At 34.8% G+C, this 22041-nt stretch overlaps 11 protein-coding genes and 3 non-coding genes across 14 annotated transcripts; 5 read left to right on the top strand and 9 right to left on the bottom strand.

Moving 5' to 3' along the window:
- Positions 1 to 36: 36 nt before the first annotated feature.
- Positions 37 to 109, bottom strand: KAFR0Htrna10A. The gene has a single exon. It is a non-coding gene; the product is annotated as a tRNA-Ala (tRNA).
- A 428-nt stretch (positions 110 to 537) lies between these two features.
- On the top strand, positions 538 to 1101 carry UBC8 (E2 ubiquitin-conjugating protein UBC8; the record flags this gene model as incomplete). Its single annotated transcript, XM_003958791.1, has 1 exon — positions 538 to 1101. One exon carries the CDS (start codon positions 538 to 540, stop codon positions 1099 to 1101), a length of 564 nt encoding a protein of 187 aa, XP_003958840.1.
- Positions 1102 to 1536: 435 nt separating this feature from the next.
- On the bottom strand, positions 1537 to 1609 carry KAFR0Htrna9A. Its single transcript has one exon. It is a non-coding gene; the product is annotated as a tRNA-Ala (tRNA).
- A 2820-nt stretch (positions 1610 to 4429) lies between these two features.
- KAFR0H02950 (helix-loop-helix domain-containing protein) lies at positions 4430 to 5356 on the top strand (the record flags this gene model as incomplete). Its single annotated transcript, XM_003958790.1, has 1 exon — positions 4430 to 5356. One exon carries the CDS (start codon positions 4430 to 4432, stop codon positions 5354 to 5356), a length of 927 nt encoding a protein of 308 aa, XP_003958839.1.
- A 1213-nt stretch (positions 5357 to 6569) lies between these two features.
- On the top strand, positions 6570 to 6641 carry KAFR0Htrna8Q. Its single transcript has one exon. It is a non-coding gene; the product is annotated as a tRNA-Gln (tRNA).
- Positions 6642 to 7045: 404 nt separating this feature from the next.
- On the bottom strand, positions 7046 to 8830 carry VAC8 (protein anchor VAC8; the record flags this gene model as incomplete). The annotated part of the gene is made up of 1 exon (XM_003958789.1): positions 7046 to 8830. The coding sequence occupies one exon, from the start codon at positions 8828 to 8830 to the stop codon at positions 7046 to 7048; it is 1785 nt and encodes a 594-aa protein (XP_003958838.1).
- Positions 8831 to 9059: 229 nt separating this feature from the next.
- Positions 9060 to 10607, bottom strand: EDC3 (Edc3p; the record flags this gene model as incomplete). Its single annotated transcript, XM_003958788.1, has 1 exon — positions 9060 to 10607. The coding sequence occupies one exon, from the start codon at positions 10605 to 10607 to the stop codon at positions 9060 to 9062; it is 1548 nt and encodes a 515-aa protein (XP_003958837.1).
- A 239-nt stretch (positions 10608 to 10846) lies between these two features.
- On the bottom strand, positions 10847 to 11476 carry GTT3 (Gtt3p; the record flags this gene model as incomplete). The annotated part of the gene is made up of 1 exon (XM_003958787.1): positions 10847 to 11476. One exon carries the CDS (start codon positions 11474 to 11476, stop codon positions 10847 to 10849), a length of 630 nt encoding a protein of 209 aa, XP_003958836.1.
- Positions 11477 to 11572: 96 nt separating this feature from the next.
- Positions 11573 to 12349, bottom strand: EAF5 (Eaf5p; the record flags this gene model as incomplete). Its single annotated transcript, XM_003958786.1, has 1 exon — positions 11573 to 12349. The coding sequence occupies one exon, from the start codon at positions 12347 to 12349 to the stop codon at positions 11573 to 11575; it is 777 nt and encodes a 258-aa protein (XP_003958835.1).
- A 132-nt stretch (positions 12350 to 12481) lies between these two features.
- Positions 12482 to 13300, top strand: MMS21 (SUMO ligase MMS21; the record flags this gene model as incomplete). The annotated part of the gene is made up of 1 exon (XM_003958785.1): positions 12482 to 13300. One exon carries the CDS (start codon positions 12482 to 12484, stop codon positions 13298 to 13300), a length of 819 nt encoding a protein of 272 aa, XP_003958834.1.
- A 192-nt stretch (positions 13301 to 13492) lies between these two features.
- PXP1 (putative indolepyruvate decarboxylase family protein) lies at positions 13493 to 15175 on the top strand (the record flags this gene model as incomplete). The annotated part of the gene is made up of 1 exon (XM_003958784.1): positions 13493 to 15175. One exon carries the CDS (start codon positions 13493 to 13495, stop codon positions 15173 to 15175), a length of 1683 nt encoding a protein of 560 aa, XP_003958833.1.
- A 796-nt stretch (positions 15176 to 15971) lies between these two features.
- Positions 15972 to 16235, bottom strand: TIM9 (protein transporter TIM9; the record flags this gene model as incomplete). The annotated part of the gene is made up of 1 exon (XM_003958783.1): positions 15972 to 16235. The coding sequence occupies one exon, from the start codon at positions 16233 to 16235 to the stop codon at positions 15972 to 15974; it is 264 nt and encodes an 87-aa protein (XP_003958832.1).
- Positions 16236 to 16450: 215 nt separating this feature from the next.
- Positions 16451 to 17245, bottom strand: URA3 (orotidine-5'-phosphate decarboxylase; the record flags this gene model as incomplete). Its single annotated transcript, XM_003958782.1, has 1 exon — positions 16451 to 17245. The coding sequence occupies one exon, from the start codon at positions 17243 to 17245 to the stop codon at positions 16451 to 16453; it is 795 nt and encodes a 264-aa protein (XP_003958831.1).
- Positions 17246 to 17479: 234 nt separating this feature from the next.
- On the bottom strand, positions 17480 to 21838 carry GEA2 (Arf family guanine nucleotide exchange factor GEA2; the record flags this gene model as incomplete). The annotated part of the gene is made up of 1 exon (XM_003958781.1): positions 17480 to 21838. One exon carries the CDS (start codon positions 21836 to 21838, stop codon positions 17480 to 17482), a length of 4359 nt encoding a protein of 1452 aa, XP_003958830.1.
- Positions 21839 to 22041: the final 203 nt, after the last annotated feature.

Below are 22041 nucleotides of genomic sequence, written 5' to 3'. Positions count from 1 at the left end.
CATTGAACAGTATATAATTTAAAAAAAAAAAAAAATTGGACGAGTCCGGAATCGAACCGAAGACCTCTCCCATGCTAAGGGAGCGCGCTACCAACTACGCCACACGCCCGCGATCTCTTGTTTTTTTAAATTTTCTTAAATTACTACAATTCGTACAATTATATTTTTTGTGCTCTCCCGCATTTCAGAAACTTTTTTCTTTTCCGAAGCCAGAGTAGTATCCGAATGCGGTAATTAGTCCTCTATAAAAAGTAATTACTTCCTTTTAGAGTCATGGCCTCGTTTTTTTTTTTGGCGGACTTTCAGATATTCAGGTGAACCGCGCTCGGCAAAAGGAAAGACTGATTGTTTGACTAACTCAGTTAGGCCTCCCTTTTTAAAGAAAATTGGATATTGAAGCAGTATATAAAGAAGAAGTTGTTAAATAAACATATAACTTAAAACAAGTTGCTTACTCAAGGTTAGTGATCTGAGTTTATTTTTCTCAACCAAAGATATCTATAAGTGAAAAAAGTAAAGCACGTAAATAAAGGAAAAATGAATAATTCTAAGAGAAGGATTGAAACTGATGTTATGAAACTGTTGATGTCTGATCATAAAGTTACTTTGGTTAATGATAATATGCAAGAGTTTCATGTCAAATTTCACGGTCCTAAGGACACTCCCTATGAACATGGTGTTTGGAGATTACACGTGGAGTTACCTGATAATTATCCTTACAAATCTCCAAGTATAGGTTTCGTGAATAAGATTTTTCATCCAAATATTGATGTAGCATCTGGTTCTATTTGTTTAGACGTTATTAATTCTACTTGGTCGCCTTTATATGACTTGATTAATATCGTAGAATGGATGATACCTGGTTTGTTAAAGGAACCTAATGGGAGCGATCCATTAAATAATGAAGCTGCCACTTTACAACTTAGGGATAAAGTTCTTTACGAACAAAAAATCAAAGAATACATTGATAAGTACGCTACTCCTGAAAAGTATGATTCTATGTTTGGTAATGATGAAAATGAAGATGATGAAGATGAAGATACCGATTTATCTGATGATGATGAACTGGGCAGAAAAGAAAAGCCGAAGATGATGAATTAGATGGAAGCGGTATGGAGGATGATGAAGATGATGCAGCAGAAGATGGAGACGTCGATTTAAGTGACTTGGATGATCTTAGCGAATTGAGCGATATCGAAGTGAGTGATGAAGATTGAAAAAATTAATAATCAAAACTAACCGTCATAGCATGCATTTTACACTGTAACAGACAGGAACATCATTTCAAAATAGATATACTTTTGCATCCCCTTTTTCTTATAGGATTTTAATAACCATCATTGCACAATCGTATTCCATAATGCGTAATCAGACATTCATTATTCGGGTAAAGCAAAAACTCAAAAGAACAAACTCATTTACAAATATTTACACTATATACCCACGTTACTCAATATGCTGATTTTCGTTTTATGACATTGGTTTGCTTTCAACGAAGTGAGTAAGTGCGGGGGAATAACTAATTTCAAAAAAAATTGGACGAGTCCGGAATCGAACCGAAGACCTCTCCCATGCTAAGGGAGCGCGCTACCAACTACGCCACACGCCCGTATGTTGTTGTTTTTATCTTTGACATAAACACATAAATTATAACATTAAGCTATAATTCATCCGACCGTTACTGCTGGAAATGGCATTATACTGACATTTCAGTGTTTTGATAGTTACAATGACAAATTTATAATGTTAGAGAAGATATGAACAATAATTATGGTGTGATAAACACGACCATATATTGACACGAACCATATATGGCGTGATAAACCCGAATACATATTATCATGCAATAATTATGGTAAGATAATTATGACAACGTATTGACTCATAAATCTATAACATGATAATTGGCATAATTCAAAATGTGTTGGAAAAGGTATAAATACTCAGGTGAACACTGAAGTTTGATCAAAGTTTGTATCACTTTATATTATTTTATATTATGATTATATTTTATATATAACCAGTGTATTATTTGATATAACCACTGATTAATAAGAATTACTTCACTAACTTGACTGACATCCACAACATGAACAATATTAACGAAAATAATATAAAAGGATCATCCTCTGATCTTCCTCCACGTCCGAATTACATAATAATGGGGTAATATGAGAAGCAGTAAATCTATCGGTGGTAAACATTACATAATAATATGGTAATGTGATAATTGGTGAATTTATCGACAGTAGACATCAAAGTATATCACATATATGGATTTAGAACATGAAAATTGCTACAAAGCAAAATATGTTGGAAAAAGTATAACCATTCAGGCGAACACTGAAGTTTGATCAAAGTTTGTCAAAATGTGTATTATCTATTGTATATTTTATTTTATATATAACGAGTCCATTATTTGGTATAACAACTGATTAATAAGAACTATTTCAACTATTTGACCAAACTTTCACAAAATGAACAATAATAACGATAATAATATACAAGAGACCAATTCTGATCTTCCTTTACGTCAAAAAGATGTTCTCTCCATACTAAATGCTGTTTGTTCATTATCCTAAATTCTTGTCACACTCCTCGACAATGAGATGTTTTTTTTCCTTCCCTTGTTGCTTGTATGACGCCATGTAGCCTCTGCGTATTTGTGTAATCAGAATAGTACAAGGATACCATGATGATAGTAGTTAAGACACTTAAAGATAGTTGCGTTGCTTTGTCGTCACCTTAAAAAGCTACCTGTTTTAATGCTTGCACTAATGAAAAGATGGATATAATTTACGAGGACAGTATTCATGAGATAGCTATTTCATTTGTACTCACAGAAATCAAAACTGCTTGATTTCCGTTAAGATCCATTATACTATGCGCTTGTTTGTGCTTTTCTTTGCATTTCCTAGTGGACTTGAAGAAAGTATGTACCTTAATTACAAAGGAAAAGACTTCTTTGACAATGACAGACTTCTATCTTCAAGGACCACTCAGTCACTGTCCAGTCCAATTGAGTGTTCTACCACAAACGTCCCCTTCTTGAATTGGTGATACTATTTCTACCTTTGGCATGGTAGTAAATAATTGAAGGAAAAAAGAATATGTCAAATAGACCTTACTAAATACATCAGATCAGCCTTCATATCATCTATCAAGTACCATAGAAATAATTTTCTTTTGATCAAATTTACTCTTTGCATCCAGCGACCTATCATAGAGAACTTAAACGTGCGATTTTTGTCGTTTGTTCAAAATCATATTTCTATATAGGAGAGACAAAATGAATAAGCTGAAGTTAGAAGAGTAAGCTAACATTACAACCTTTGACATGCTTATAAATTTCGGACATAGGACAGCATTTACCTGGAAACTGGTTCTCGGAATTCCATAATAGGTGTATGATCTATTTGAAGTGACGAAGCAGATAGTGTTTAATAACTGGAAAAGTCTTGTAATCTAAATGCTTTATTGGAGACCAGTTCCTTCACCTTTTTTCTTCACTTCCGAGCTTACCAACAGATAACTACGGGGGAGATATATTAGTATATAATTTTGTTAAGTAAAGGCAAGTCCAATCAGCCAAGCTAACATAATGACCCACAAAATAAGTTAGCAAAACTAACAGTACTACCAAAAGTTAGTACTTTCATAGAAGCTTCAAATTTATCTATTTTGTGACTCTGATAGATCAGAAATATTACTTCGAAGTGTATCAAACACTAAAGTCCCTACCAACAGAGGAATGATTTTTTTTCCTTTGCAGGCACCTAATTTTCGATGCATGACTCATCACGTTCATCGGGCATGACGAAGGGACCCTGATAAAGTCATCAGAAAGGGAAAACAAATAGTACTTTTAAAGTCACACTGAAACATCGTAGGAATTATACCTCTTTTATTGATGTATTGGGCCAAAAAATCTGGGAAACGAGGGTCCAACTTCTTGGCGTTACGCTCTATTGTTGTAGAAAACGGCTTTAATAAGATTCTTGGCGTTTCCCCTAGGGTTCTCGAGGAAATTAATTAGTATGACACAAAAACATTCCAATAGCCATAGTGAGTCGGGCTTTATGAGTAGCGTCATTTATAATACCTTTTGCGTATTTTGACAGCATTCTCTTTTGTCCTCCGTAGGGGATCATGTGTCAACTTTCCTCTTTCGGCTAGGGCGACAGTAGGGACAGTAATGAAAAAATGTGTGTAAGGGCATCAAAGTACATTAACAGGAACATCAACTACTTTACTTAAGGATAGAGAAGGGGTAATATACAACCATCCTTAATGGTACTAAGTAGTGCAAGTAAAAATATAAATAGTAGCAATGTTTACTGATTCTTGACATTATTTCTTGTTGAAAACGTTTTACTTCGAAACAACGTAAACTTAAATTAATATACCTTAGCTATTGATTCAACGCATTATGCAGGAAAATACCGATTTCAATATAATGTGTTCATATATCGAGCAATCTGCTTTTGAAGGCGACGGCACAAGACAAACATTGTTGGACAAAGATACTTTTAATCCACTAGAATTTTTATTGAGCCCTTTACCAGAGCTTACTACCAAAAGTGACGCTTCTCAGACGGGAACAACCGATTTATTTTCTGATGAAGACACTTCATTTGTTTCTTTTGGACCATCAAACTTGGAAAATTCTTCAATCACACCTTCGTCACTTTTCGATGGAGTCAATACAGATTTCTCGAATATCTATTCCATGCAAGAAACCTCTTCTGAAGAATTTACGCTAGATGACTTGACTTTGGATGAGCTAGTCAATAGTGAAGTTGAAGGAGAGAGAGTAAGCTACCAAGCTATGATCTCAGATGACAAAGGTGCTTCCACGAAGAATACCTTTGGTGGTCTAGGGAAATTAACAAAAGATTTCGAAGATTTTTGCCACTCCATGAAAGATATTGCCACTTTAAATACTTCTTTAAAAAAGAATAAAAATATTGCTATTCCGCCCCCAGGTGCATATCTAGAACAACCTCCCATGGCTTTAAAAAAAAGAGGAAGAAAGCCAAGAAACTGTGAACAACGTTTAAAACATAATCTACGTGAAAGAAATAGAAAGAGAAGAATAGCTAACAAAATAGCAATTTTAAAGGAATACTTGCCTGCTTTATTTGACGACAATTTTGGACTAATGACAAATTTTGGCTCTACCTCTATGTCTCATACTGAGAGAGAGAAACAGAGGAAGAGACTTCTTAGTGCAAGAATTGCTGCAGCAAAGAATCAATTTTCTTATTTGTTTCAGCATATTAGCAACAAGCTATCGCAAGAGGAAGTTGTCACAAGAATTGCCGATCATTTGAAAGACAAGCACAACCATCAATAGTGCTGAATTGGAGATAAAAGGAAAATTAGATAGAAAAAGAAAAATTTCGAATTCTACATTAGCTGATTAATTATTATATTTGACAGTATGAGATATTTTTGATACATTTTTTTTAGTTGGACTTATAATTTTTTGTTTCTATTCATAGGTATAGTTTTTTATATTCTTCTGTTACATAAAAAAATATAAGACAAAACGTTTCTGTTGGCTCAAATAAATAATCGCTGCCTTGTACAAATCTACTTGCTTCTTGTAAGCCCTATTGTCTTATCTATTATGAAGGAGGACATTCTGAAATGAGATACTGACCAAACTTTCAAGAAGATGCTATTACTATATTATGAGAAACCAAAATCAAATAGCATGTTGAATAGCTCTCCTTAAAGTTTAATTGTTGTAACTCAACTGCTTTTGTATCTTCCATTTCCAACAATATAGAGATTAAGTATTATAAAACAAAAAGCAACTAGATATGCATCGCTGCCAGTTTCACATGTTCAATTGATACGTACCAACTCTTGGAGGACTATTCTCAAATTTATTTTTTCCTCATTAAGAGTTCTTTCCATTGCTGCTAGATTAAATATACGAAGAAAATAACTTACCCAGGGACTATCGTCGGCCCCTTATTGATAACAACAACTTATCAAATTAGCCTAGGTACAGCTTTTCATTACCAAGAAAGTGTACTGTAATATCAATATGGGGACATACATAAATATTTTCGAGTATTACTTTTGATTTTAAATTTACTTACGTACTAATAATACAGTTTCTTTTTCAAACAATCTAAAATAAATATCTTCACATCATCAAAAAAGCAAACTGCTGGTTATGCTGAGAGTAGCTACGTGTACATGTCCATTCTGGGTTTTTAGACTGATTAATTTTTTTAGTAGCTTCCTAAAAATTGATAACTTCGTCTTGATACTTTATGAGAATATAGGTGCGACTTCTCTTGTTTTGTTGAACTATTTTATTCACATTATTCGTTGTCATTTACCAATCCATAATATTCTTGTCTGACAATCTGTACTATTACTACGGTACTATCACAATGTTGCTGATCATGTAGTATTGATAGTTGTAGGACTTACTTTACAATCTCGTGTAATTGGGACATCATTATTTACTAGCCTATCTAGACTTAGATTGGCTTGTATCGATTATAATAAAACATATGGTAATTTTAACTTCAAAATTCGAATTTCACGGTTCTATAGTGTAGTGGTCATCACTGTCGGTTTTGATCCGACCAACCCCGGTTCGAATCCGGGTAGGACCTTTTTTATTTCAAATACACCCAATTTTTTTTCAAGGAACAAGAGATAAACAATTTACACAGGTATAGTGTTCATCAGGCATTAAGATGATACTATGGTTCAGAGTCCATGAATTAATTTATTATTAGTATTATTTATTTTTAGTTTTTCTTTGTATAATTTGTTGATTATCTGTATATACAATAAAAATGATAACAATAACAGGATAATCCAATTAATCGACAAAAATCATGATATTACAACTATGCCCTATGTTTTTTTTTTTTTTTTTTGGTTGATGCAGTATGAACGTTTATAGCATTTTAAGTTCCTTTCCAACAAAGAGAAAAAAACTGTTATCTGATATTGTCTATTAGCCCAGTACCTGGGGCTATTTTTTTCTTCTTTTAAAACATGCTCATTACACCTAATTCAAAAATTCCAAAATTTGCTGCGTAATGTTGTATAGTTCTAAACTTGCATCCTCAAAAGGCTCAGAACTTCTTGAATTACTCATTTCATCATTATCAAGATGGTTGCTAGATTCGTTATTTTCGTCGCTAGTTGATTGTCTATTAACATCAATACCAGATCTTTGCAATCTTTCAAAAGTAGTTTCCGACATTTTCTTCACATCTTCAATTAATTCATTATCATTTTTAAAGAAGCCTAGAATTTCATTATTGTGACTTTCCAATAATTGTAAAATTGTCCAAAGAGCAATATGTTCAAAAGTTGCGTAATCACTTTTCAAGAATCTTATTAAAAATCCACGAATACCACCGTTTGGTGTTTGCCAACATTCAATAATTTTATTATAAGTGTTGATTCTTGAGCATAAATTAGCTAAAGCAGCAGCAGAATTACCTGAAACTTCTTGATTTTCTGAAAATGTCATTGGGATTAAAGAAGTTAGAATATCTGAATTTAATAGATCCAACTTAGAACCATCTGCCAAAGCTAAGATAGCAAAACATGCAGAAATTTCACTTTGCACACTGATTGGAGAATTTAGAGCTAATTCTTTACATTTTTCAATGGCACCACTTTCAAAAAATTCTTTACGATTCTTTTCCGATGATGCGGCCAGATTTCTTAAAGTGGAAACAGCATGACATTGAATTTCTTCGGAGTCCTTATAATCTAATAGATGTACTAAAGGTTTTAAGAAACCTGCATCCACTATGAGACCTTCATTTAATGGATGAATTGAAATGTTTCTGATGCATGCTACACTCGCAAGAATTAAAGGTATGGAATCGCTTTGAATTAATTTAACTAAATGTGGTAATCCGCCTGCTCTAACAATTTCTAATTGATAACTAGTGTCCGATGCTAGATTTCGTAAAGCTAAAGTAGCTTGACATTTCACCCTTGAAGAAGTTGAATCCATCAAATTGACCAACTTAGACACCAATCTTGGTTCATTTTGTGATAGTTTTTGTCTATTTTCTTCATCTACCGCGATGTTAGATAATGCGGTAGTACAATAATATTGAACATCAGGATCAGAAGACGATAATAATTGTACAAGTATTGGAACAGCACCGGCATTTACCAGTTCTCTTCTATTTTCACCAGAATGCGTCATATTTAATAGAGCACCCGTTGCATTTCTTTGAACTCTAATATGTTTTGATTTAGCCAATTTTGTTAAGGGCACTAGCGCTCCAGAAGTGGCAATCTTGTGTTTATTATCGTCTCTAGTGGCCAGATTAGTAATACAACCGACAGCATTACACTGTACCTCGACGTTATCACCCATCATTTGACTGATAAGAGGTTCAAGACCCCCCATTTCCACAATTAGCAACTTATTTTCATTATTCACCGCTAGATTTCCCAAAGCAGCACAGGCAGCAACTTGGATCTGAGGATCATTATTCTGTAAAAGTATCAAAATAGGTTCTAATACATCTCTATTCACTTGTTTAACGTATTTTTCCGTTATTTCAGCAAACGCCAAAGCTGCACTTCTCTGTAAATTCAGATTATCCGAATACACTAACGTCGTTAATGCCTTTAATGGACCTCCTGAATAGAAATCAAGGTTATCTTTATCTTCTAAATAACTCAATAATTTGGTAACGGCCTCTCTTTCATTATCTGCAATAGGTAAGATACTAGAATCATCTGCAGACGTGCTGGTCACACCATTATTCCCGACATAATTACCTTGCGGATTCTTTAAACAACTGCAACAGACCCCCATCTCAAGTAGGAAAAAGCCAACACCGTTGATATCCCAATTGAAATTTGTGTCAACTTTGCTATCAATCAAAAGATAAATAAATAAATTTTTCTTTAGTCCCCTTTGCTATTTTTTTATATTTTCCCGGTCAAAAAAAAAGTTACCCAGAAACACTTTTTTCAATGATAAACAGTATATATGTGTTTATATATTGCTAAAGAATTACACGACCACAGTGGGGTCTCACGACTCATATGGTGAGCTCTATGGCACCAGATTCAACGAAAGTATCAATGTTGTAAAATTTGCGCAGAGAATTTTTCTCCAAGTAGACGTTTTTTGGGATTCCGCAATCGATTAAAATGACATTATCTTTATCGCTAGTAATAGTTTGTCTCAAAATATTTGTACAGGTTAGTGGCCAGGAATAGGTACATACAATCTTGTCGATCTTTGTGATGGCTTCTTCGAAGTTTTTGTAACCTGTAGAACTGTCGTGACCGGATGGAAGATCAAATGACCAAATCTTGGCTGCTGTATGTTTAGTTTTATTGTTCATCCAATTGATTATTTCAATGATCTTATACTGATTGGCATCGTCGAGATCGTTTAAATTGAAGTCAAACCCTTGAATGGCATCGATGATCAACTCGATGGGACTATTTAATTTACTTAATGTAGCATTCAAATTTTTAATAGAGTTTATTACTTTACCACCACATTTCTTGAAAATTTCGAACTGTAAATTGAATTCTTTGTTTACCGTTACGGTTTTCTTATAATTGGGGAACAATACTATGACTCTGATTTGGTTCAGTTGACTTAAGAAGCGTGCTAAAGTGATGGCTCTAAGACCAGATCTATTAAATTCTGATATAGTAATTAAAATCAATGGTTCAGGGTTATTATTTTGTGAGTTAAGTCTTTTCCAACCACCAAAAAATTTGTACTTGATTAAATATGAAAGATTCATGGCAAAGATTTCATTTAATGTTGTTATTTGGAAACTATCATTAGTGATTCTTTCAATTTCTAATATTTCAATTGGTGTAATCATTGGGACCATTTGATCAGTTCTCGGATTCTTAATGAAATGATGTGAAGAAGAATTCGTCTCATTGATGATTAATTGTTGTAATTTAGAAAGCGATTCATCATTTGTTGTGGACGAATTTAAAAGATGGGTTATATTGATAGATTTCGTTATGGGTAAGTATTCATCATCGTCATCATCATAATCCTCGTCGTCATCATCATCGTCAACCTCATTATCATCATCTTGTTCAGATGATATCTTGTTCCATTCGTCATGTTTTGATAGGACATATTCATCATGATCAAAGTCTTGTTTATTTACATTATGTGATACTAATCTCTTAGATGATTCAATGTTATCATTCTGTTTCAATTGATCAAAAATCTGTTTCTTATCAAACATATTCAAATTAGATTGGAAATCAAAATCCTGTTGATTCTTAATCTTGGTAACATCATCATCCATCCAATCTCCCCGTGACTGCTGTTGCTGTTGCTGCTGTTGCTGTTGCTGCTGTTGCTGTTGCTGTTGCTGCTGTTGCTGTTGCTGTTTCTTCGAGGGCAAGGATAACACTTTCAAATCCTTCAATCTTGACGCTCTGATCTTGAAAACGTTAGATCTACCACCATCATTGAACTTAACATCGTTTAAAGTCAAACCTTTCTGAGTAATCTTATTGATCTTCCCCTGGATAATCTTCCCGTCTTTCAACTCCAGTTGGATCCCATACCCAACAAACAGCTGTGGATCTGCCGTACTCATATCTAACATCTTAACACCTTTCTATATCCTCACTCTGAAACTCATTCAAACAGTGTAAAACTTCTCTTCTACTAACAGAAAATTTTTTAGCTTAGAGTAAATGGCAATTATCGCGCACGTGATGTGGTGGTAGTATTACATTAAAGCTGCCTGAAGACGCTTCTAAATTGACGGTAGATGGTCCATTTGAGTAATAGTACACGAGGGGGGGATAGATAAAGGAGTTATATAATCGTTACTTAGTATACGTAGAATGTAATCAAGAGTCCGACAACAGAAAAGATCATAGACAATTCACCTACCGAATGGTAGATAGCCTTGAATTCGTGGCAGGTGGCATTCTTCATGGCCAAAGAGATGAGTGCCTTGAGAATATTGATTGTAAATGGATCGAATTCCATCATCAAATCGTATCTGACAAAATTGATGTAGTAACTTGCCAATACTGGGACCACCACGTGTGCGACAAACCACACCAGGATCAATTTGAAACCATCTTTATCAATAGCTACGCTGTGAATCAATTTGAACAGTTCTAAACCATAGAATATCGTCATCAGTGTAGCCACTGACGAGAGGAAATCCTGTACATTTTCGTTGGCATGAACGACACATTTCCAAACATTCCTCTCCCCTTTACTCGTCTCTTCCTCATCATCCGATGACGAGGACGACGTCTCCACAGCATAGAACGACTTCAATTCAGGAAATTCCACCTCAGTGTCCAAGGGTTCGCCTAACCTACTCAGATGATCTTCTATAACTTTAATCATATCCATTTTCTTCAAATTGAACGAAACATCGTCCAATTTCAATTTGTTTACCAAATCAAGCAACTCTGCCTTCTTCCAACGATCAAAGGTACCCATTCTTATTACTTATCTTCTCTGTTTCTTGCTCTTTAAAAGCTGAATTATCTAATGTTTATTTTTCAAATTTCGAGAAAAGCGATGTGGTAAAAAGCTTCATTCTAATGCTCTACGCATGAATTCAACGGTATCATTGAGTTCAGTCTGCGACTTTCTCGCGATTTGCCACTGTGGAGAATATGCTACATTGCACATAATCCCATCACTGATTGATTTTTGCAGGATTAATTGCAAGTTATGCACGCTTACGGGCGTTGTTGTCTTAATTTGGTCCAAATTTAACAATTCATTCACAATTTTGCTCGAATTTTCGTTGAAATTCTCATATAATTTGTCAAGAATCTTGTTCTTATGTTGCAACTTGTTCAGCACAGTGTCTCTGTACAATTGTAACAACTTTTCACGCCTTGGGTCGACGTTTTTCTTTATCGTAGTGGCCTTTGTCTGTATATGAGGTTGCGACGCAGTTGTCGTGGTATCTTCACTCAAGATCTTATCTTCCAATTCGGTGATAGCCTCAATCTGTTTAGTCTTAAACGTTTCGTATTTGTCTAGGATCAATTTTTTAATTTCTACAATTTTCAAATTTTGGAAACTCAACTGCCCATCCACAACAATAATCCTCTGCAGCGGGAACAACTCCTTGATAATCTTTAATATGTCATTGATATTCAGTTTCGTATACTCATCAATCCGATTCACAATGATATTATTCTGTATTTCATTCGTTAGTTTTACCAACGACAATTTGATAGTGTTATTCATCACTAAGTCATCTTCTTGCACCGTTCCATCGCTGGATTTTGTCAACTTGGGCAAAAGCATGTTGTAAATTAGTTGCAATACAATCAATTCCGCAACGATGGGCTCCATTCTTTCACGTTTCTTTACTCTTCTTCGTTCGTTCTTTTCATCTAATATATAAGTGTTTTTCATCATTGATAAAATATGAAAACCTGCTAATAACATTTAAAAGTAACAAAACAGGAAGAACTACGTATAAATATGGCTAGTGGAAAGCTTTTACCAGATTCCGTGCCCTTGCATAGACATTCAAACAAATATTTCCACGATTTACATCCGATAGACTCGTCTCTCCTGTATTCTACATGCGAGAAACAGTTCAAAGAGACAATAGATCAAATTATTACAATGAGTAATTTTTTAGAATTCGAAACCCTTTCCAATTTAATTAATCAATTAAATGATTGTTATCAGGTTCTAATGGATTCACAATTTCAAGCTAAGGCTCAGAATTTATCACTATCAGAATCAAAACAAAAATATAAGATAGCTAATGAGAATTGCGAGGAAGTTAACTTAAAGACATGGTCAGAGTATGCTTCAAACAAGCTATCAGCTCCGAAGTTATCTGAAACGTATAAAGAGTGTTTACAAGAATCAAACAACGCTACAACTTCCAGAGCTCCTACAACCTCTACAAGCAAGATATTGAAGATACTCCCGTACATATTGAAAGACCCAACGTGTATCATTCCAGATGAAAATGAAGATGAAGACGATCTAATAATAAATGGAGGACAAATCGAATTGATCTGTCCGATTACTTGTAAGCCTTTTGAAAGACCCATGATTTCAACGAAATGTGGCCATGTTTTCGATAAAATAGGTATTGAAAACTATCTGAAGGGCACCCGTGACGGTAAGAGAGAATGCCCACAAGCTGGTTGCAGTCACACCCTTAAGATGAGCGATTTCAAAGATGATGAAATTATGAATTTACGTTGCAAAATCTCACAAATGATCGAACTGCGTGACAAAGAAACGGACATCTCTGCTGAAAATGTACTGGACGTACTATAAGATATATCTAACGCCCCTCCAACCTATATAAAACGTATCTACTTGTTGCTACATTTTACATATTGGCTCATTGAGATGAGCTTCGGATCGAAGACATCCGGCTCTTGTTCCGAACTCTTTTCTACATATATAAAGGTGAAAGTTTCTTAATGACAGACATATCACTAATTCGACACACCAAGCAATCTAATGATGCCCGGTGAGATTACAGTTGTTGAGAAGTTCACCAAGCTGTTGAAGCAGTACGGTGTGGACACCGTTTTTGGGATAGTCGGTATCCCGATTGTTACTTTAGCAAACGAGTTTATAAATCAGGGAATCAAATTTATATCGTGCCGTAACGAACAAGCTGCCTCGTATGCTGCTAGTGCCTATGGGTATCTGACTAATAGACCCGGCGTATTGCTGGTTGTTGGCGGTCCTGGTTTGATACACGCTTTGCCAGGGATGTACAATTCAACATATAATAAGTGGCCCTTGGTTGTCATTGCAGGCAGTAATGATAATGGTAATGAGCAATATAAAGGTGCGTTCCAGGAATTGGATCAGATCTCCCTATTAGGCAATTATGTCAAGTTTAAAGGTAAATTGACCGGTGAAAACATGGAAAATGTGGTCTTCAATGCATTTAACCATGCTATTCAAGGAACTTTTGGGGTCACTTATATCGATTTTCCCGGTATACTGATAGAAAGTAACTCATTGCTCGAAGGTAAGAGTAACTGGGATGATGAAGTTACCATCGACAAAATCAAATCATCGCCTGATCAAACTACTGTCAGCAAGATTTCAAGGTTGATTGTAGACGCCAAATCTCAAGATAAGAAAGTACTGGTCGTGATAGGGAAAGGTTCTGTATATTATTCAAGTGAAGTAAGAACCTTCATTGACAAATTTAATTTACCATTTTTACCAACACCAATGGCAAAGGGTGTCGTTCCTGATAATCACATGTGTAATGTTTCATCAGCAAGATCATTTGCCTTAGCAAATGCAGATATTATACTTGTATTTGGAGCAAGATTAAATTGGATATTACACTATGCTGAATCTCCTAAATGGAAAACTAGTGCCATTTTCATTCAATGTGATAATGATCCTGAAACTCTTGGTCATAACAACATGAATCATGTAAATCTTTCTTTACTCGGTGATCTGGATTTAACCATCACTTCAATAACGGAGGAACTCGTCAAAAAGTATCCGGACTACAAACATAATACTCCTTCAAAAGAGTTAATATCTAAAATTGAATCAAATAGATCGAAATTACAGGAATTGGAGAAACCAAAGGACGAAACAGCAGAATTAAATTATAACACCGTCTATGGTAAGATATCCCCCCTGATAGACGATGAATCAACAATGTTGATATTCGAGGGAGCAAACACGATGGATAAAGCCAGAATTTCATTTTCAACTTCTTTCCCATTGCGCAGACTCGATGCAGGTACAAATGGCACAATGGGTGTTGGACTAGGTTATTTGATGGCATCGAGATTGGCCAATCCAAATCTTGATAATATTCTCATCCAAGGTGATTCTGCCTTTGGATTTTCTGGTATGGAGATTGAAACCTTATGCAGATTTAAACTAGGTTCTGTCATAATAATTATGAATAACTCAGGAATATACCATGGTAATGACGTCAACAGTGCTACTAAATTAGGCGAAAAGACAAGGTATGACCTGCTAGCACAAGGTCTCGGTGCGAAAGGTTATTATGTGACTACCCTTGAAGAGTTAGAATCGAGTTTTAAACAGGCTGTAAGGGATTCGAGGGAAAACAATATAGTCAGTGTACTCAATGTTATTATAGAGCACGGTAAAGCGAAACAGGTTGGGTTTGCATGGCAAAATAAACCTAAAAAATAGATCACATATATATATAAATCTTTTTACCAATGGTATATACATTTCAAATGAATTTGACTTCAGTTTTACGTCCTTTATGAAAAGTTTTCTGTTCTACACCATATAGAATTATTACACTTGACGTACACATGGATGTCTTAACGCTAAATTATTTTGGGCTTGTATAGAAAGGGGTATTATGCAGAAATATGGTTGAAATTAACTCTAAAAAATTGCTTCGTTTCTTAGACAACTTGGCGTAGTTGTTACGGCAATTAATCCCAGTCCTGAGAACGAAACTTCCGTAGAACATTGATAATTCCTACGATTAAGAAACCTGTTTACAAAAGGAATTTCCCTTCGCGTCTTCCCAGATGGGGAGGGAAATTCATCAGCCTAGCAGGTGGGAAATTCGGTGGAACACAGTGGAATGGTTAGCCTAACTTACAGTTAGACTCACTTCTCTACTCCCCTGGGAGTCTCCGCCTGGAGGCTTCTCCTGTCCGTGAGGATTTACTGGGGAACCAGTTCAATTCCTGTTGGGGGACGTTGTTATCAGAAATACAACAGAAATTGATTTAGTTCAATTTCTGATGGGAATGGCAACGGTTATTCTATTTGACGCATATCTTTCGAAGATATGCAGTCTGTTGAGTGCAATCGTAGGACTACTGATGGAAACATCCAGTTGAACCCGATACCGATTACTATCATTGTTCTACATTATTAATTTTTCGTTCATGGTTATGAATTATGTATATACTATTATTTACATGGTTATTATATTCGATGTTGTTCATGCTGTCACAGCTGAATCTTAACGTTGCAAACCTTGGCCTAAAGCAGCGTTTTGTTCCTGGAAACGTTGCCCAACTCTCTCACTATGTTTGAGAAACTTTTCGGAACATTTTAATATACAACTTTGTTCCTTATTAGTGAGCTTGGATGATGTGAAATCATTAACACAATCAGAAAAACATCTTTCCACTAAATTAGAGTACAGACGCATGAAATCTTTCATTTGCTTCTGTTCTACAAGCTTCTGGAAGTCTTGTTGTTCTCTTGCATTCAATTGGTCCATCTTAATATGCTCTGATCTCACTGCTCTTCCTATAATATCGATCAAAATTCTATATAATCTCTCTTTTCTCTAATAAATCCACAGCGATTGTGAAAACCAGACAAATATTGTGTGAGTGACTCTAAAGTGAGGGTAACCTCATCGGCAATATTAAGAACAATAATTATAGTAATAATAGGAAGTGATAATACATTGAATGTGATTATTTACTATTTTCATTTACATCTCTTCAAATATGCTTCCCATCCTGCTTTTTTATAACGTTCACTTTCAACTAACGGATCTCTACCTTTACCGTACAATCCTCTTCCAACGATAATTATATCAGAACCAGTTGAAATGACATCGTCAACAGTCCTGTATTGTTGGCCTAATGCATCACCTTTGTCGTCCAATCCAACACCCGGAGTCATGATTAACCAGTCGTACCCTTCTTCTCTACCTCCCATGTCTCTTTGTGCAATAAATCCGATAACAAATTCTTTGTCGCTCTTAGCAATGTTAACAGTACCAGCTGTGTATTCACCATGTGCTAAAGAACCCTTGGAAGATAATTCAGCCAACATTAAAAGGCCTCTAGGTTCCTCAGTGTTCTCCTTAGCACCTTCTTTTAGACCCTTTACAATACCTTCACCAGTGACACCATGGGCATTAGTAATATCAGCCCATTCAACTATCTTATACACGCCAGAAGTGTACTGTAACTTCACTGTATTACCAATATCAGCAAACTTTCTATCTTCAAAGATTAAGAAATTGAATTTTTTACTCATCTCCTTTAATGGTTTCACTGTACCTTCCATAGAGAAATCTTCCAAAATATCAACGTGAGTCTTTAGAAGACAGATGTTTGGTCCAATTTTACTCACAATATCGAGCAGTTCCTGGGTAGTACGGACGTCAATTGATGCACATAGATTAGTCTTCTTACTTTCCATAATATTCAATAATTTCGAGGCAACCGCACTAGGGTGAGCCTTGGCTCTTTCTGTGTATGTTTGTGTAGACATCTTGATAGTCTGATTTCACTTTCACTCGAGATCAATACTGAGAAATGGAATTGTAGAAGTTCAATTACTCATACCTTTATATATCCGATGAGATGTTCCCATTTTTCACTTTCATTTAAGCTTTTCGGCCTTCTCCGAATCAAGAAGATCCCGTTCTGTACAAATTGCATGTAAAGAAAGTGAAATCTTTATAGTATATATATTTGTATATGGAATGTTTCGACAAAACGTACATCAATCCTGAATCTGATCGACTGTTTCCTGATCATGCGATGATTCAGTTTCATTAAACGTCTTTTCTATTTTTTTCTTTTCTATTATAACTTGTTGTAATTCATTCTCAACTTCTGGTATCTCAACATATGCATTGAAAATCCCCAGGATTTTTAAGAAAGTATCATTGGTCGTTATACCTTCTCTCAAATGATATAGATAAACCTTTGAAATAACTTGTAAGATATCAGAAATTGACATATTATCTTTCTTATTTCTGTCACTAGCATTCAAAAGAGTCACTAACCCATTTTCAATTAAATCCTCCAATGTGGTAATCTCCGCATTAGGAAGGCGTATTTTTTCTGTTAATGCATCTTCTAATGAAACTAATGCATATGAACGGATTTGTTCACATGGATTTATGCATTGATGAGCCAGCGCTTGTATAATCGCAATTATCTGGTTCTTAGTTAAAGTCGATGATGAAATTAAACGTGCAGTAGAATTAATAGATTTTAATGAAATCTCAACTATAGGTTGGTATGGATTTTCATTACTTATCTTATGACCACTTTTCACCGAGTTATTATAGTCTTGTTCCCATTTACTACCGATAGCTCCAATTGATGAAATTTCGTCTAACAAGCCAAGAACAAACATGAAATTCTCATTACTCAAAAGGTTATTATTATCCCCGATTATTCTTTTATTCAAATAATCATAAATTTCTTGTGTATGCTCTGGCATCGATGCAATCATTCTCAAAACTTTCCAGAAGCCTTCATCCTTCAATACATATTCGCTATAATTTGGTATCTCAGTCAGTGATAATAATATGCTAATCAATTCCATGCCTTGTTCCAATGCGAAAAATTTTTGATTGAATATTTCATTTTTCAACAGTAATTCCTCATTAATAAAATAATGCAATTTTTCTTCTTGACCTTTAATAACCGAAATTAGTAATAACTTGTATGTTACTAATCTGCGAATTGTTCTCTTTGTAACACCAGTCATTTCGGTTAATTCACATAATTTTTCAAGAACAACTAAACTCAACTCCTTATCGTTTTTCACCAATAATAATGCCACTGATATTTCAATAATGAATAGTATTTCAGCTTCGAAAAATCTTGAATTTTCAGCCGTCTTGTTAACATTTATTGAGGTGATTAATAGTCTGACTAGAGTTGGAGTTATAATGTTCACATTCCCAAAAATTGAAGAAGTAGCTTTACTTGATGCGATACAATCCAACGCTTTTATCGAAGAATCAATTTCTTCATCAGAAGGCTCTTCATCACCTTTTAAATATGAGGCAAAAGTTGACAATAAACCTTTATTTTCGTTATTTTTCGTTATAGTAATCTCTGGTAGTGGCCTAGGTAAATTTCCAATTTTCAATCTCTGTTGTAAATCAGGGAATATGTCAGGTGAAATCAACAAATTCTCAAATAACGATAGTAGGATCTTAACTATATCTGACATAAATTCTAAACCCATGATTGATGGGTCGTTGGTCCGTTGTATTATCCTGAACAGTATAACAGTACATAGTTGAGCTTTGAAAGATTTACCCAATCTAACAGCCTGTGTACTAACTGGAATCTTTTGCTTCGAATCTTCCATGGTAATTTCAACGAGTGGAATAGTATCGATGTCAATATATCCCCGTTCTACAGTAGGTTGAACCGAAGCATTTGACTCAGCATTTTCCTCTTCGGTAGCCTCAGATCCTGGAGCACCGGTGACGTAACTACTAGCTGGTAACAATGTTGTTAACTTGGCAATGGACGTCAAAATATCGTTGAATAACTTTTTGAAATTGAAGAACGCTGCAATAAATGCGCATCTGTCCAGACTTGTCAACATCCTACTCATGATATGATCATCTGTAGCAACGATGTATATTTTGAAAAATGTGTTTACAATTGATGATCCGATATGTTTGAAAATTGCTCTATCAAAACGTAACAATTCAACGGATGTTAGGGAATCAATTACATTAACGTTATCTTTACGAATTTCAGTTATGACTGTAGTAGAAGATATTAAATTGTTCCATGCATCTTCAAACCATCTGTCATTTCCATGATGTTCTTCAGGCATGACAATTTCTTTATCCCTAATAGAGCAATATATTCTATCCAAGTACCAAAATGGATAATCCTTTTGATTGTTGCAGCCTTTCAGATTGTTAGAATAATCTTCGAATGACATGTGCTCTCTCACTTGAGGATTATGGAGATCTGTATTCAACATAATAATGGAATAACTTAGAACAAACACAGAATCTGAGTCTGGTTGCACGGGTTCTTCCTCTGTTTCCTCTTCATTACCAGAGGAATAATCTTGACTTTCTACGTAGCTTATGGAAAAGGCTTCAATGATTCTTTCGATTTGTTGTGATTCACCAGGTAGTCTAAATTTTGTCAACAAAATTCGAACTGCCTCATCTACTCTAAGATCTTTGAAATCAAACAAGTTGATAAACTTTTTCAATAGAAGTTCTCGTTTTGGATCACAAAGTAGAAGACCAATTGTCTTCTTATTCATTCTACTATTATTTTCGAACAGAAAGTTGGCAATATCTTCATCAGATTCTGATTTAATAAAACCCTTTTCAACTAACATGGGGATCCCTTTCTTTGGTTTTTCATTAAAGACTTTAGCACATTTTATGAACTCTGTTTTCAATTCCCTTTGTTTCAGAATTTCATTATCGTTTGTCGAATTTTTCTTTAAATATTCATTTCTATCAACCCTTTGCATATGCTCGTACATATCATCAATTAACGAGACTAAACCTTCGAGACAAATCGGTGGAACACTTTCAGTTGAGTCTAATGCTGATTCTGGTAGTGCCAACCTGGTCAATGCTTTTAAGAAATTTATAGATAAATCAGCTCTATCCAAATTACAATCGAAGTTTGTAAATGTTGATGTGAAAAAAGATGGGGATCTTGTCCATAATATTGAAATTTGTTCAATTAATAATTCTTTAAGAACAGCTGGTTTTGATTTGTTATCTCTAGAGTTAACATTGCTTGATTTTTTAGAATGTGACGTAGAATCGTCCAATAAGATGGAGAATATACGGCTCAATGTTAGTTCAATCTGCATTGGTAGATGATTTCCCAAATTTATGACCAAAGTTGTAAAAAGTTGTAAAGCTGCTTGTAAAAGTGAAAGTTTATCGGTGTTTTGGATGATATAAAGAACACATTTAAATATCGGATCGGAGACTAGACTAAATAGTCGAGGATACAGAGGAAATCTGTCGCCACATAGTTCAATAGCTGTATTTATAAGTTGTAAACCAAATATTCTGGTACTATTTGTATGCTTTGCCTGATTTTCTGGGACAATTAATGATAAAAGTAAAGTTAAATATTGCTTTATAACAGGTAAGCCATAATCGGGGTCCAATGAATTGGAAACTTCGACTTCCTGCTTCTGTATTTCTTGTTCTGTGGTTTTTTGAGGTTCAGATTCTATTGGTTCTTGATCTTTTTCATTAGTATCGTGTTCTCTATCCTCGTCACTTAAAGAATGCACAGATTCATCGACCAAAATGGACTGACTATCACTACTAGCGCTTGTACCAATGGTATCTGCTTTGAGGACGTTAGTTGAGTAACTTTCATCATTGATATATTTTTGAGTGGTATTTATAGGTTCTAATTCCTCTAATTTGCTGAAAATTTTAACTGTGATAGAAACCATTGTTGCTTCAGCAGCTTTTCTCAAGACTTCTGTCCTTCTCTTGTTGCAGGCTAATGACATGATAGTTTGAACGACATCATACATTGTGGAATCTGATAGATGGTCGCCATATTGTGAATTGATTATTGTATCTAGTAATAATACGACTTTCAAAAGGACGGAATCGTCTGAAGTTTGTTGCGATCCTTCAAATCTACAATGTGTTAAGGCATTTACAGCTTCTCTGTAAGCTACAACGTAGTTTTTAGAACTGGCACTGATAATATTCAGTGAGAAAAATTTCTGTAATGAGTCCAAAGCCAAAGATGTGATATAACCTGATATGGAACTGGTGCTAATAATGAGTAAAAATGGTTGTAAAAGGGTCAATGAATCGATGCCATTCAGATCATTCAGTTTATTGAGCATCAATCGAAGTTGAATGAATCCTGATAAAAATGGATCATTATATTTAGTACTTGATAAATTATTGAATGTAGTGGCCAGGCCATCATCCTGGTTACTGAAAATATCACTGCCGCCGCCAAGTAATGCAGCCACTCCAGATTGTGAAGTAAACTTGCTGTACTTTCTCATTGCGGTAGATAAGTTGATACATTCTTTGATCACAATGGTCACTGGATCAACAGCCCCTACCTTCTTATGTATCATGCCTTGGTTGCTATAGGTAGAAGGATATGCCTGTCCTGATATAGGGCTTAATAAATCGACTTCAGTTGGAGGTAATATCTTGTAAACAAAAGTCCTAACGCTTTACCATAGTATTGATTATGGTGTTGTCTTTTTTTTTCAACTGTCCTTGCAGTGTCGGGTAATGAAAATTCAATGATAAATTTAGAAAACGTCACTAATTT

Source organism: Kazachstania africana, chromosome 8 (genome assembly GCF_000304475.1).
Source record: "Kazachstania africana CBS 2517 chromosome 8, complete genome".
Taxonomy (NCBI): Eukaryota; Fungi; Ascomycota; class Saccharomycetes; order Saccharomycetales; family Saccharomycetaceae; genus Kazachstania; species Kazachstania africana.
Note: the sequence above shows the minus strand (reverse complement) of the source record. Positions and strands in the feature narration are given on the sequence as shown.